The following is a 15,408-nucleotide window of genomic DNA, read 5'->3' as shown; positions in this document are numbered from 1 at the left end:
GCCTTTGACCCTAAAATTCATAAGATAATCACTGTCAGGCAGAACATGCATAAATATGTAGTACGTTTCAAGATAACTTGAGCCACTTCCGAGATATGGAGGAAAAAATTAGTTCAGCACTTTCACTTGATCTTTGACCTTTTGACCTTCGAGGCAAAAACAAAAGAAAAAAAAACTTTCCAGAGAATCTCTATTAGGTTATACATGCATACACCAAGTGTAAAAAAAAATAATCTTGCTGGCATTGCATAAACATGACGGAAATAGTAAAATTTTGAAGTGTTGCCCTTGACCTTTGACCCCTGACCTTTGACCCCATGAACCCTAAATTTTCTAGATAATCACCGCCAGTCAGTACATGTATATATACTATGTTCCATGAAGATACCTTGAACAATTTCCAAGGTACAGAGAAAAAAGAAGAATCTTAATTGGGTAATACATGTATACACTAAGTTTCAAGAAAATATCTTCAGGCATTGCATAAATATGGTGGAAATAGTGAAATTTTATGTATTTGACCTTGACCTTTTGACCTTTGACCTTGAGCATGTGCACCCAAAAGTTGATAGGCATAACTTCACCCCCTACTACACATAAATGCCAAGTTTCATTAGGATACCTCAAAAGGTTTTGATAGTTACCCTGTCCACAAAATTCATTACGGACGGACGAAAGGACGCACGGACAGAAGGACGGACGGACAACCCGAAAACATAATGCCTCCGGCACCACTTCGTGGCGGAGGCATAAAAACTGAGAATTGTGAATTCAACCTTGTACACTAGCTAACACGTATTTTACTTATATCTTATATTTATCTGGTTCAAAATATCTACAATAAATCTATATTTATCAGGTTCAAAATCTATAATGGTGAATGAGGCAAGTGATTGACAAATTTCCTTAGATATTTACTGAATAAGTTGGACTATTATCTTTTGATAAAGCATACAGAGATACGAAGGAAATGTTCTTTCATGACACAAAATTGCGGGCACCCATTCTCTCAAGCTTGCTCCGACTCCTTCCCTTCCCTAAAATCAATCACGTCCACAGGCCCCACCTTGTAAAGGACAATAAGGAGAGACATGAACCAGGAATGCCTGCAGTGGGGCTCCAGGAACCAGAGGGAGTAGTCTGGTGGGTGAGAGTCCTGGGCAACCTTCTGAGGGGAGGGGCAGTACTGCAGCAGGCTCAGCACCATGGGTAGAACCATGTTCCCCACCTTCACATTGTGGTCCAACATCTGGGCGAGACAAAATATTTTAAACAAAAGAAAACAAAACAATTTCTAAATAGTTGAGTTCTGCTGAACGAGTGTAGAGTCAGCATCCTAGTCAATTGGTCTGAATATGTGCGAGGATGTTGGCACATGCTTGTATGTTATAACATATGTATACCTCTATGCTTCAATAACTCTCATTAACTGTCTTTTAAAACTACCATATTAAAATACTTCCAACATTGTACATACATATTTCGTCAACAGGGCTTAAGAGTTAATTGATGACACCTGGTAGTGGATACATGTAATTAAGTGTAATATCCACTTGTTATTGAAGATAAACAACATTTTTTGATTTGTGACAGATTTTCAGGATAATGATCACTATGCCATCACTGACCTTGGGAAGGTTTGCCACAAACGCATAGAAAACAGCCGACTCTCGTAGCTGGTGTGGGGGGAGATTGAATGTCTTGCTGACCTGGTTGTATCCAAGCAGCACTGTCAGGTGACGCAAGACTGTATTCTGAGATCAAACAAAGAAACAAAGACTGGGTGTTAATTCACAATTTGATCCCAATGGACATAATGTGTCACCAGTACCCACTGTTTTTCTTGGTTGTACAATATCTACATCAATCATATATGTATACATTTTGTGAAAGGCAGGGGGGAGGATTTCATCAAGCATTTTGTCAGATTTTTTTTTTCTAACAAACTATTATAAGCTAATGAAATCCTTGCATCTGATTGGCTGAGAGCAAATTTGTCAGAAAAAATATCAGACAAAACACTTGATGAAATGCCCCAAGAGACTAAATTCTGGAGACATTCTGATTTAAAACAAAAATGCAAATACCACATCATAAACTCCTGCTTCTTGTAATGCTTACAAACATGAAGAAACATCAAACGGCAACTAATAGGTGATACGCAGTAGCGTGGGCTAGATCATAAACCTATGGTTGGGACTTCAGTAAATTATGTAGATGTACAGCATCGTTCTATCTCACTTAGATGTGGACTTATTCTGTTAGCTTTAAACTTCAAAAGTGAGCTCCAATCCAAACAAAAGTGACAGGAAGCAGGCAAGGAACTGTGGGATGTCAGGTCAGAGTTCATGGGCAATAAAAAGATTTATAAATGACGTCATCATCCAAGTTATTTCTCTGTTATTATTCCGTAGACGAGTGATTGCAGCATTTGCATGGACCAAGGGATATCCTTTGGATCAGCAGATATGGGTTAACCTACTCATAATTAAGAATGAGATCTCCATGCTGATGAACAGTGTGACTAGCTGAATGAATGAGTTACTGATTGACTGAGTGAGTCCTGAATTCAAAACTCACCATAGCTCTCCCAGAGACCTGGTCCTCATCCATGCTGTTTGTGCCTGTCATGAACTGTTGGAAGAAGTAACAAATCAATGAAATAAGCAATATTTAGTTACATTTTGTCACAACTGTTTGAATGTGTTTAAAATCATCCTAAACTTTAGCTGGAAATATTCACTGGTCATTGAGCTCATCTGAATATCATCCAGGTAAAACAATGTCATCTGTTATGAACTGAGTTTTCAATATATTTGCACATGCCTATTAGTCATACATTCACGATAACATTAAAACGTGTACAGATTCAGATCTGTTTTGCCTGCACATGAAATTAATCATGACATGCTACTTAAAACACAGTAATGATCATTCTGATGTGCTATACAGCATATAAAGACTTACTATCATCAGTAGAGTGATCAGTTTATGAACAGTCTGTTTATCCACGTTGGTCAAGTCTATGTTCAGTTGTGGAGCTGTCTCAGTGTTGTCCTCTTTCATACCTTTCAAATGACCATCTAACAGAAACAGAGGTTATTGTGGGAAAAAAAAGAAGAAGCTAAGACATTGTGGCTTGGCTCTAAAAAAAAAAAGGTTAATAGTATGTGTACAATATCAACTGAAGGGTTTTTCCTTTGAAGGAAAACTGCTAGTTTCATGACGGCACTCTACCTAGTACAAGTAAAACATTCACACTCCTCGCATTTTGATCTTCATCGGTGGTGTATCTTGCTGAGTGAGCAAATACAGCAAAAAAAATAAATAAATAAATAAATAATAATAAGAAGAAACAGCCAAACTTGAAGGTCCATTTTTTTTTTTAATCTTTACCACAGACTGGGCTGCATGCATAAATTCTCATCACCTATCCCCCACCCCCCTTCAAAAAAAAAGAGAAAATGCAAACACATACTAACACACATATCCCGAAGTAATCACGTCTTGACAGGTTTTTGGCAGGGTTATGTAATTAAACTAACAGTGTCTGATACAATTTAAACATTAAAAAAAAAAAAAAACTAATATCACAAATGACACATTTTGGTATATTCATGATATCAGATGAAAAGACTGAAACCTAATATAAACAAAACACACAGTTCTCAAAAAGCAGAATGTCTATTTCTGAAACAAATAAAAACATGTGCATCTGATCTTAGCCACTGGCTGACAAACTGAATAAAATTTTACTTGGGACATCAGCATATTGCATCAAAGAAGTACTGGTTTCTTCTGATTTAAATGCCAACTAACCTCGGAACAGGCTGTTTGCCAGAAAGCCATCTCCAACAAGGTTATTGCCTCCCTTTGCATTGGCTGGCCGGCTGTATGTGGATCGATCAGCTATAAAGGGAGAGGGAAAAAAACTATGGTTATATCAGACCAATAGTTCCTATTCTCAGTAACAACAAAATAAAATGTCAAGAAAATTTCCTTTACATCAAAATTTGACTCACATGCATATGTGGCATATGCATTACTGCACATTTAGCACTGTGCAGTAATTTCAAATTCTTCATCTCAGCTGCACTTAGAAGAAAAAACAGTGTCAATCTTGCACTAAATCAAATGAACCCATACCAAATCCCTCTTCGAGCATACCAATGGTATCTTTTTCTCTCTGTTTTTTAAGTGATTCAGATCAGACAGTGGCATATGTTGTTGTTATTTTAAAGATCGAAAGAAGAGAGAGAGAGAGAAATGGGGCCCTATACAAATAATTTGCCCCATATGATATTCATGGCATATGATATTCATGAAAGAATACTGAATAATATAAGAGCTGTGCTGATCCATACTCAAGGAAACTGAATCCTTCTTTGGCATGGGTAGGTCAATTGGTGAGCAAAGTGTGGACTTACTTGGAAAATGGAATCTAGCAAAGCCCAGTCCAGTCGGCATCGACTTGCTCCTTGCCTTGTAGTCCTGCTTGCTGAAGGCGGCAGAGAGGCGGCGAGGCCTCAGTGTGCCTGAGAGCTCTGACTGGGAGCGGGCCAGGCGAGCACGATTAAGCTTGTTCATGAAGATGTCTGTCCTATCACCAAGACCAGCACTGGATCGACTTGTGTCTAGTGTAACAGGAATATGATTGATTTTATTGAATCACAGAATTAAAGACTGTTGTTACCACCAGCCAAGAGTATCAATTGCACAAAATACATTTCCACAAGCAAACAATATTAACCCTAAAAAGACTGGGCTATTTTGGTAGCTCGAAAGACTGGGGGGGGGGGGGGGGGGGCCTAAAGGGCCCCCCCTTAAGATCTCGGCTGTGGATCGCGCGATCGCCGCGAAAATTTGCACAATGGTAGTGTGCGATGTAATCTACAAGATCGTATATTCAAATTTTACAAAATAGTCTTCTTTTATTTTATTTTGATTAATTATGCTAATTTATGCGAGAAATCAGATTCTTTGATCTAAATCAGTAAATAAAGCTCCACAAGTGCTCATTTTTGGTCTAATTATTCTTAGTGGCATCCTTAGCAAATGTACTTGAAAAAAAATTCGGTATCAAAATCAATTTCTCATCTATTTTATTGTTTTATGAATTTCTTACGTATTTCTTTGTTTTTTCGACCTTTTTTTGTTGTTTTTTTTTAACAAAATTTGTGGCAGACACTTTTTGAAGCATAATACTGCTAAAACAAATTAATTTTAGCTATTGAGAGTAAAAATAAGCATATTTATATGAGCCATGTGAATAAACTCAATTTGCATTGACTTAATACACAAAATCACATTTTTGAGCCATTTTCGGCCTCACGTGCATGTACAAAAAGTTATGTAACTTTAGAACCGTACCGCCGGGCGTCACAAATTTGGTGTCAAAATGTGCGGGAAACTCAAAAGAAAAAAGTCATAGAGCATCGCGGCGAGAGCAATGCGTGTTGCAGAGTAATCACGCGAAATGTCGAGGGGGGGCCTTTTAGGCCCCCCCCCCCCCCAGTCTTTTTAGGGTTAAGTGTTTTATACATTTTTTCTACTTCAAAAGGCAGCAGCTGAATGGCTTTACTACTTGCTGGACAAAGACACTAGTACATGATCATTTATGCAATTTTTCACACTTCTGTACATTCCTGGAAAAGTGAAAATTTAGTGTGAGTAATTATTTGCACTCTGCCAAGTATAATGAATTTCGCAAGTTTCTATTTCTGCAGAATCAAAACATTACGTAGTGGTACAGATAATAAGCAATACTATTTGTGTCCTTTTATTTTTGAGCTAGTTTCTGGTCATGCAAAATATGCAAAAATTTCCACACATCATGATAATTTCACATTTACAGTGCCAAGCAGACATAAAACAGACAAGAATGTGAGTCAGCCACAGTGGGATGAGGTAGCAAGTACAGACACTTACCCATAGGGAATGGAAACTCTTTGTCCTGCTCCCTGTCGACCTGGGCTTCCAGGGCCAGGGTGTCCAGGCGGTTCATGAAGAACTCCCAGGACAGCACGGGAGCCGTGGGCATGTAGTGGTGCAAGAGGCGAAGCCTGGACAGGATAAGGACCCTGTCCTCCAGGACGGAGTCCCACTGGAACTCCAGGCAGCCTACAAGGACCTGAACAGAAAACAAGGGAACATACGAGGTGGAGTCTTTAATGTATACACTGAAATGCCCATTTTGCTATATCTCTCACAAAATGTCAGACTATGGAACATGACAATATCTATTGAGGTGGTTACCTAATAGCATTATGTAATGAACTCAAAGCATTTCAGACATCAAAAAGTTGCAGAGGATACCTTCAAGCACCTCTCCTGTTGCAATTGAATATTGACTTTCCACCAAGCTGACCCCCGTACAAAACTTTAAACCACACAGGATGAATCCCTACTGATGGTCTCTCATCAGGAAGGAGGTGGTCTCTGACATTTCTCCCAGAAGCCCAAAGCTCTAACCTTGACGACTTTCCTTGGGATGCTCTCCAGCATGAGGATGCTCCTGGCTGAGACAGCAGGACAGATGTCTTCTGTAGATGACACCAGGATGCTGAAGGCATGGGCCAGGGAGCCCATGATCACAGAGTTGTTGCCAAGGGATTTCTTCTCTACGCAGCGCAACAGCACAGTCACCCTTTCAACTAGGGGATGGGAGGGGAAAAATACAAATATTGCTAACCTGCATATCAATCAATACTACCCTGTTTCTAACATGGAGGCATTCTAAATTGCTCTTTTACATTATAAACTTTTATGAAAACAAGAAAGGCTTTACCTCTACGTCAGATTACAGCTTAAATAGCACCCTCTACAGGACTTGGGTTCTAGACTCACAACACTTGTAGCTTGGAATGCTAACAGATTATTGAGAAAACTATCCCACACCATCAGTGACAACTGAGGGTTCTGCTAAATTCAGATATGCTTAATCACTCTCACATCATCACTTTCCTTCACACTTTAAAAACCCTGCCCTTTACACAACCTCCATTTTGACTCCTCTGAACACTTTTCGAAAATCAAGATCCAAGAGACTGATAGTGACTACTAAGCCCCTCACTTGTCAACAGCTATTCACTTGTGATTTTTTTTTCTTTTGTGGTTTATACATGTATGTTCACACAGCGCAGCTGCAATTGATTCATGGCTTCTTGTACCCAGGCAGTAAATCTCTGGATGAAACAGAGCCTATGATTGTAAAGCTCTGCTGGCTATTTTAGCCAGGACATGATTCTCACCTGATCTGAAGCGTGTTTGCCAGCTCTCACTCTCCATCTCATTGTCCACCAGTCTCCACATGACGTCTGCCCCACAGGGAAGGGCAAAGCAGTGCAGGATGAGGGGCACCAGAATCTCCACCACATGAGACAACTCTCCTTCCAGGAGATTCCAGAAACTAAGAGGGGAAGGGAGAGGGAGTTATTATCGAGATGAGTGAGCATGATAAACACAAAATAGTGCATAATAGCTAACCCTACTGTCCATGACAAGTATAAAAACAAGTAAAATTAAATTCAAGTTAGGAAGAAAATGTGACAAATCTTGGGTATTGCAACCTGGCATTTTGATGTCTCTCAAATCATAGAATTATTTGTTGAATTTTTCATTTCTGCTCTTCCCATTTGCAAACAATTTCACGTATAGATATCTAAAGGACAAAGATAACTGTTACATTTAATATACAGGCCATTTAGAATTTGCAAGATTTGTAAGATTTGTAAGATTTTATTGACTCTATCGACCCCCTCTCGGGGTATGAGAGTACAAACATATTTACAATATATGAATACAAAAATATAAGTGATAATGTACATGTACGTGTGAAAATAACAGATATAAATAAATATGTTTACAAAACAAGGCGTAAAGGACGTTTAACTACTCTACCACTACGTGTACAAACATTCACATCTACTTTACTTTCTACAATGGATACTCAATTAATTACGCAGAATGATGCGGAGAAATATAAGTCATGAAATCTATCAAATATATTCAAAAACATTCATAAAATTTCATAATGTAATCAAAAGGAAATTACAAATATATACTTTAGTCATACAGCCAATATCATTTCAGCAATTACAAGCAATTTCATTTCCTACATTGCTGAGATTACAAATCAATAAACTGCTGTGATACACTGTAGGACATAAATCATACATGTTATTTCTTTTCTTTTTTTAAAGAATGACAACAAAGACAGGAAGAAAATAAGCGAAAATGATACTAACCTCGGAATAAGCAGGTTCTCTTGAGCGAAGACCAAGAAACCTACATGATCTTTGGCTGCTTGTCTCAAACATTCAGCATTTAGACACAGCACTTTCACACAGTTGAGCATGTTGAGCAGTACATTGGGGTCTGGGTGCTTTGGTACTTCCTGAATACATAGATGCAACATATGGACCAAAATTAAAATTAAAGTTTCCTAACAGTCAATGATTCATTTTCTATGGTAAAATGTTTGTCAACAACTAGATAAGAGTAACTTAATCATTATTACCAACATCCTCTTTTAATAGCTGTAATTTCTTGTAATTGTTTCTTTGCTAACACTATGTGATTATCATTAAACTGAACACTGACTAGTACTGAATTTAAAGTCATACCATACAAGATAATAGCTCCGGCGACACTTCGTGGCGGAGACATAAAAACAGCACCTACAGTGTATGGGTAATGAGAAGCTTGTTCCAAAAGGATACAATTATGAAATAACCCTTCATTTATTTACTGACTTAATAGTGCGAACCATCTGTCATGATAATTTTGCAGTAAAGTTTCCAGAACATAATGTAAAAAAAAATAACTAAATGATATACGTATGCTGTCTCCCAGTCAAGTTTCATTTGGAAAGTCTGTTGCAGTTACACCTATGAATCAAGCATAGTGTCCAGCAAAGAGTGTTTTTTTGCCCTTTGGTTCCATATTACTCTTTAGCCCTGTGTAAATACACACCTGGAGCAGCATGTAGAGTAACTGCAAGGATTTGGGCAGCTCCTCCAACTTGATGGTGAAGTCTCCATGGCCAGTGTGCCAGGTGGACTTGTCCTGGTCCCTCTTGCCACCTTTGCTTTTGTCTCCTGGGGGAGGAAGAACATCCATACAGTTAGGCAACAGAAGTCAGCTGCTACCATTCATCCTCTTTCCCCTCCCCCCTTTTTTTTTTTTCTATATACATACAGGCCTTGACCATATGTTACATAGTACTGTATAACCAGAAACATTTGTGGCATGAAACTTTCATGAATTGAAGCTGATGGCCTTTTTCATGGTTTTCGTGGATTGCCGGCCATGAAATATACGAGTATATACTACATGTAATAGACTGTTAGACAAAAACTTCGGCATGCATTTTACTTTCACGCATCATGGCTCTTCGCGATATTTGCGAAAGTTTCATTCATGCGAAAATTTCTGGTTTTAAAATTTGTAGCTCCACTTGTCACATTTAGCTTTGTCATGGTTTTACTACATTTATGTTGAGAAAACAAAAGAGTTGATCAAGTGAATCAGACTGTCTAGTCCCCTTGTTTGCCATAAGACAGCCAGTTAACACTAGTGGTTTCACTCATGTTGGGATCGGCCTTTTGCTGTCTTTCCTGTCTGGGATGAAAGAGATACATCACGTGGTGGACAACACAGAATTACAGATTACCTGCCACCTCCCACTATCCTTATTTTGCTTATAACAAAGATATGAAAGTCATGTTGTGTTGAGAATACCATTAATATAATTGCTATTGTGCCAATTTCACAAACAAAAGCATACTGGTATCAACCTTCATATTCCATTTTGCGGTTCTAGTACGGGCCATATTCTGATACATTTGACACATAGGGGCATATGAATCAGTGGCATCTCAACTAAAATGCTATGGAGATCAGGCAGAGTTTTGATGACAATTACCTAACAGGATAACTAGCACAGAATAAATGACAGTCCAAATGCCATCTCTGAAATATAATATGCATCTGACATACATGTGCACATACAAATAATCCCTAATGGAATGAAGATGAGAATACAAATCAGCATGAAACACAAAGGTAGAAAGAGAAGTGCTGGTAAAGGTTTAAATTGCCAGAGACATGGATATACAGTAGTGCCCCTTCCAGAGCATGAAGACATGCTTTATCCTCTCTATTAAGTTTTTTTTTTTTTCTAACTTTTCACTGGTGTTGTTAGGAGGCAGGAGGGGTTTACCTTTCTGAGGTTTGAGGCCACCTTGTCCTGGCTTCTTGGCAGCCCTCTCCTTCTCTGCCTTCAGGTTTGATACAGGTGAGAAAGTCTGGACGGTCTCAGCCTTGAGCACCTCAGTGCGGACCTCTGTAGCAGCAAGCAAGCCCTGGGCTGTGGAGTCAGCCTTGTTCTATGTGGGGGATTAAAGCATAACCTCTCAGAATGCATCCAGTCCTAATTCACTACTTCTGTCAATGCTGGCAATTAAAGTTGTTAAAACTTGACAGCCGACATAAAATGATTGTTTTTAAATCTATTAAGACAAATCATCATTGTATAGGAATACTAGTAAAGCTCTTGGAAGAAAGTAGACCTTAATAAACAGATTTTAAGACAATTTATCAATTTGAATGAAAGCCGTCAAAAACCATGCATGCATCACTACTGCCTATGCCAAGTCACCCACTAAACAGCCCAGGATACCTGAACTTTGATCAGACAATTATATCTCAGCAGATTCCTGCATGAGGGCATTGAAATTGACCAATTAACTCTTGTTTGCGAGATATATTACATCTCTAATTATTCTTGGAAAGACAAGGACTTGCATGCTACTTCACATTGGTTTCATTTCAATTAACCCGCTGAGGATGGTTTGATTTTGCTACAACACACATTTCCCATAGACACCTGCCCGAGTTTACACGGGACTCGTCTCAACCGGTTAACAGCTGTAAGGCCTGTTAGTCCACTTTCATGCCAGTGCAAATGAAAAAGTAGCACAGGGATACAGGTAGCATCAGTTTCATTAGATATACTGGGTCACATTCACAATTTGTGTTATCAAAGTATGCGTTACTGTCCCTATCACTAAGTGATCAGTAAGGTGAACATTTGTGTGAAGTGTTTCACAGAGAAATGAACTAACAAACATCGGGAAGAATTCAATCATTCTAGTAATAAGGTCACATTTCAATACATACAAGTTCCTCTTCTGATGTCAGTCACAAGATACAGCATGTTCATCATTTTTGTTTGTAATTCAAACTGAACTAACAACCAGCGTGGCAAATCAATGATAGTTTGCGGAATGAGACAAATTTGTGGGCAGCTCTGCACCACTCCATTGCGGGCACTACGAACATTATGAACACACATTCCCTTGAAAACATAAATACAGTCACAAGGTTAGTTAATCAGTTAGTTTCATTACTCAGTTAGCTTTTCTTTCACACCATCCCATCATAATTTATGGTCAAATAAGTGTTCTAATGGAAGATTACACAGTTGTCCAACACACTCTACCAGTACATAGACTTTTCAACAGTTGGTTGACTGCAATAGCCAAAAAGGAATTGCTCTGTGTTTTCACATTTAATGTCATACCAAGAAGAACCAATTCTCTGGACACAGAAGACTAACAAGCATACGCATTCAAGAACTGTCTTCACAGTAGTGTCTTGCATCAAATTTGACCACATTTGTTTCTTCTTGAAAACAAGCATCTCATGGACAAATAACACAAACGAGAACCATCCACGACACAAGACAGGAACAATAGGAACGACAGGAAGGAAATAATATATGTCGGTTGTGGTCACTTCTTATTTTTCATTATTAGTGCATTTGCTCCTTCTGGCAACTAGTAGCAGCATGGGAATGCAAGTAGCAACTAAATTGTGGCATAGGTGGGGTCATAGGTCAACGAAACAGACTCTGATTGGACAGTTCCACCACTGATATTTACCTCAGGGACAGTGAGTCCCTGTGATTTCCAACCAACAGAAGAGAACAATGGAAAGAGTTTTCAAGAGGTGAAAATGAGAAATGAAAACTGAAAACTTAAACAGACGACAAAACAACAAGATTAAGCACTGGTGCAAGATGGCAAATTGTGAAATGTAAACTGGTAAAGGAAAACCAAAGAAATGTATTTGTTTCAAGTGTGAGATAATATCTTGAATGAAACAGAACGGCCACATTCAACTGACATTTCATATGAAGAAAAGATACATGGTAAAAGTATATGAGCACTCATGGGGATGTGAAAAGACTTGTGTACTGAGACAGAGAGAGATTAAAAAAAAAAAGAAAACGGACAAATCGTGAGAAGAAGAATGAACTGTGAGAGTCAAAATTTGAATGCAGGAAATCCATAAATCTGAGCAGTGCAGTAAAGTTTCAGAAAACAAGAAAACAACAGAGGAACAACACAGTATTGAAAAGATGGACAGACCATCAACAATCAACAGGCTAGAATAAAACTGATTAGCTTTTTAAAGTCAAATAAAATCATCCAGCTTCAAAAATAAAAATAAAAATGAATTATCATAAAGTAGGTAGACACAATAAGGATTCTATGATTAATTCAATCAACATAACTCAGAAAACTGCTCAAGCCAGCTTTAAGGAATTATAATCACTTTAGTAGTCTCTACATGTATTTGTGCAGAAAAGTTTCACTCGATATAGCACAAACAATTCCAAACTAGTGCAGACATCAACATTTAAAGATAATAAAAAGTTTTGGTACCTCAAAAGTGTCCTTGAATTTCCTTGTCTTAGTTTGTGTTTCAGGTTAAAGTACCTTTCATATAACTAACACTGTGAGACTTACTCGCCCCAAAGTGCTCTCATGTCTTAGTAATCATGCAATTAACTGCGACCAGCAGCCCCATACGCATAGCGACCAGCAGTCCCATACCCATAGCGTAATCGGGCTTCGCATTGTAGCATTCAGGATCATGACAGATTTAGTATCGCAGGGTAAATGTCAACTTAAAATCCCATAAATTCTTCAATTTGAAGACTTACCAATTAAGTTGAAGTATTGAAAACAGGCTTCGGGCAACGTTTGGTTCTGCCTATAGTCCCTTTCTGTTCGAATTGATGACTGAATGTGACTCGGTCGACAGGACCTTAGGAGAGCTACATACAGTACACTGAATACTACAGCCAGTGCATGCGAACACATCACATGCACACAAATTTCAAATCCATGAACGGATAAGATGTTTGTGTGCGCATGCGCTGGCCATGGTATCCAGTGTATGTACTAGTAGCTCTCCCAAGGTCCTCTCGACCGATCGAGTCACATTCAGTCATCAATTCGAAAAGAAAGGGGCTATTGGCAGAACCAAACGTTGTTCGAAGCCTGTTTTCAATACATGGTACTTCAACTTAATTGTTAAGTCTTCAAATCGAAGAAATCTTTGAATTTTAAGTTGACATTTACCCGCGATACTAATTCTGTCATGATCCTGAATGCTGCAATGCGAAGCCCCATTACGCTATGCGTATGGGGCTGCTGGTGGCAGTTAGCTATGCGTACAATGGGCTGCACGCTGCTGGTCGCAGTCAGTGGTTTCGTACAATATTTATCGACGCTGTACAGCGTTGGCTCTGGTACGAAACCATTATTGCATGATTACTAAGACATGAGAGCACTTTGGGGCGAGTAATTCTCACAGACAACGTACTTTAACCTGAAACACAAACCAAGACAAGGAAATTCAGGGAAGCTTTTGAGGTACCAAAACTTTTTATTATTTAACAGATGGTTTTAAAGTTTGATATCAACTCAAATCATATGTTTGTGAGGAGAAAAGTTAGAGAAATAAGGGCCAAAGAGATCATAAGTGAACATTCAACCAACTTAATCGATCAGGGCACATTTGATACTCAAGTGTGCCCAAAGCTTGATGGTCAAAGTCACAATGAAAGAGTCACAATATACCACAACTTTTTCTTCTTCTTCTTTATTTATTTTATTTTTTTTTTTTTTTTTGGGGGGGGGAATGAGTATACATTGCACCCCATACTCATAATGTTAATGAGTGTCATATGATTTCATGAACAGATTTTGAAAATACCCAATATTTCTTCTTCTCTCTATTCCTCTTCATTCCAACTCTATCATTCATTCTTCCTTATCCTCATGGTTTTACCTTGGTCAGCTTCTTGTGCTTGCTCATCCCACGGTCCATAATGCCGCGGTTCTTCTTGCCCTTGACATCATTGGTCTTACAGATGGTGAGTGCCTCCTCCAGACAGCGCTCAAACTGGTACTCCGAGACATCCGGCATGTCGCACACCTTGGTCTCGCCACCCGGGGCAATGCGCTCCAGCAGCTTGAGGGAGAGCTGGAACCAGAGTGCCCACAGCTCACACAGGGTGCAAGAGGTCATCTTGCAGCCATTGGTGCCCATGGCCTGGGGATGAGAAGAGTGGACACACAAAACTTGGAATCATGTGTGTCTATCATTTTCACTGTTACTGTTGTTATGTAGGCTTGTGAAAAACACATAACAAAAGAAACATGACTCAAGGAGCCAATGGAGAAAAGCAATTAGCTACTTTAGATATGAAATGAATTGCTTGAATGTCGAGGGGAGTTGGATTTGGCCACTTATTGGAAAGATCAAAAAAAGAAGGCAACGACATATGTAATTACATACATAGTAACTGCCAAACATTCCCTATTTTTTCCTGCCAAAAAAGGAAATTTTTGGCAAAGAAAAGTAAAAGTCCATCAGGATCAAGAGAATCAAGCCCACACTCAATAGGGATTCCAGATACAATTTATCATCAATCTTCAGCTCAATGATAAAAAAACAAGCAGGCAGTGCTAGAGAAATGGTGTAATCCAGTTGGCTCTAAGAGGTCCACAGGAGTGGACAACAGCTAGCCAGCAAATTACTAAAGGTTGGTAGAAACCTGAATCTCATATTGTATTCCCAATAGTCTCTACAGCACAAAGTATACATGCACAATTATGCCTGAATATAGAAGTATCAATAAATAATATTGATTGACTGCTTTGCATACGTTTTACATAGAGTCAATTGGAATTAACACATCTGTTTGAACGTTGGCCAGCTTACCTCATAATTTGCTGTGCACTTGTGTCCAATAGATCTCTTCCGCAGAGAGCTGTTTTCATTTTTCTTGTGTGCTGCTGCCGCCCCTCGACCACCAACCTTGGCCTCACCAGGCTCTCCTGGCCCCTTGGGTGTGGCCTGTTTGTCCTCCTTACTCTCCTCCTCCTTGGAGGCAGGCTCCACCATGTTCTCCGTCACCCAGGGCGTGTGCAGCATCTGGGTGAGGAGGGCCACAAAGTCCTTGGACTGGCTGTGCTCTAGGCCCTGGTGGAATGGCAGGTACTGCAGGTCACTCTGAACACAAGGATAGTGGGTAAGGGGAACAATTAA

The 15,408-nt window shown here is 39.1% G+C and overlaps 1 protein-coding gene across 1 annotated transcript in view; it reads right to left on the bottom strand.

Moving 5' to 3' along the window:
* Positions 1-15,408, bottom strand: part of LOC140233988 (protein unc-79 homolog) — a 53,763-nt gene that overhangs the window by 13,360 nt on the left and 24,995 nt on the right. Inside the window, exons 20-34 of the mRNA XM_072314078.1 lie at positions 15,082-15,372; positions 14,146-14,409; positions 11,946-11,963; positions 10,223-10,388; positions 8,974-9,098; positions 8,247-8,395; positions 7,251-7,408; positions 6,472-6,653; positions 5,929-6,130; positions 4,428-4,634; positions 3,820-3,909; positions 2,968-3,083; positions 2,581-2,634; positions 1,629-1,754; positions 1,067-1,249 (exon numbers count right to left, since the gene is read on the bottom strand). Coding sequence (XP_072170179.1) covers positions 1,067-1,249; positions 1,629-1,754; positions 2,581-2,634; positions 2,968-3,083; positions 3,820-3,909; positions 4,428-4,634; positions 5,929-6,130; positions 6,472-6,653; positions 7,251-7,408; positions 8,247-8,395; positions 8,974-9,098; positions 10,223-10,388; positions 11,946-11,963; positions 14,146-14,409; positions 15,082-15,372 — 2,331 coding nt within the window. The remainder of the gene's footprint in view (positions 1-1,066; positions 1,250-1,628; positions 1,755-2,580; positions 2,635-2,967; positions 3,084-3,819; positions 3,910-4,427; positions 4,635-5,928; positions 6,131-6,471; positions 6,654-7,250; positions 7,409-8,246; positions 8,396-8,973; positions 9,099-10,222; positions 10,389-11,945; positions 11,964-14,145; positions 14,410-15,081; positions 15,373-15,408) is intronic.

The sequence above is a fragment of the Diadema setosum genome, chromosome 1, assembly GCF_964275005.1.
Source record: "Diadema setosum chromosome 1, eeDiaSeto1, whole genome shotgun sequence".
Classification (NCBI taxonomy): Eukaryota; Metazoa; Echinodermata; class Echinoidea; order Diadematoida; family Diadematidae; genus Diadema; species Diadema setosum.
The sequence above is the reverse complement of the archived record's forward strand: the minus strand, read 5'-3'. Positions and strand labels throughout refer to the sequence as shown.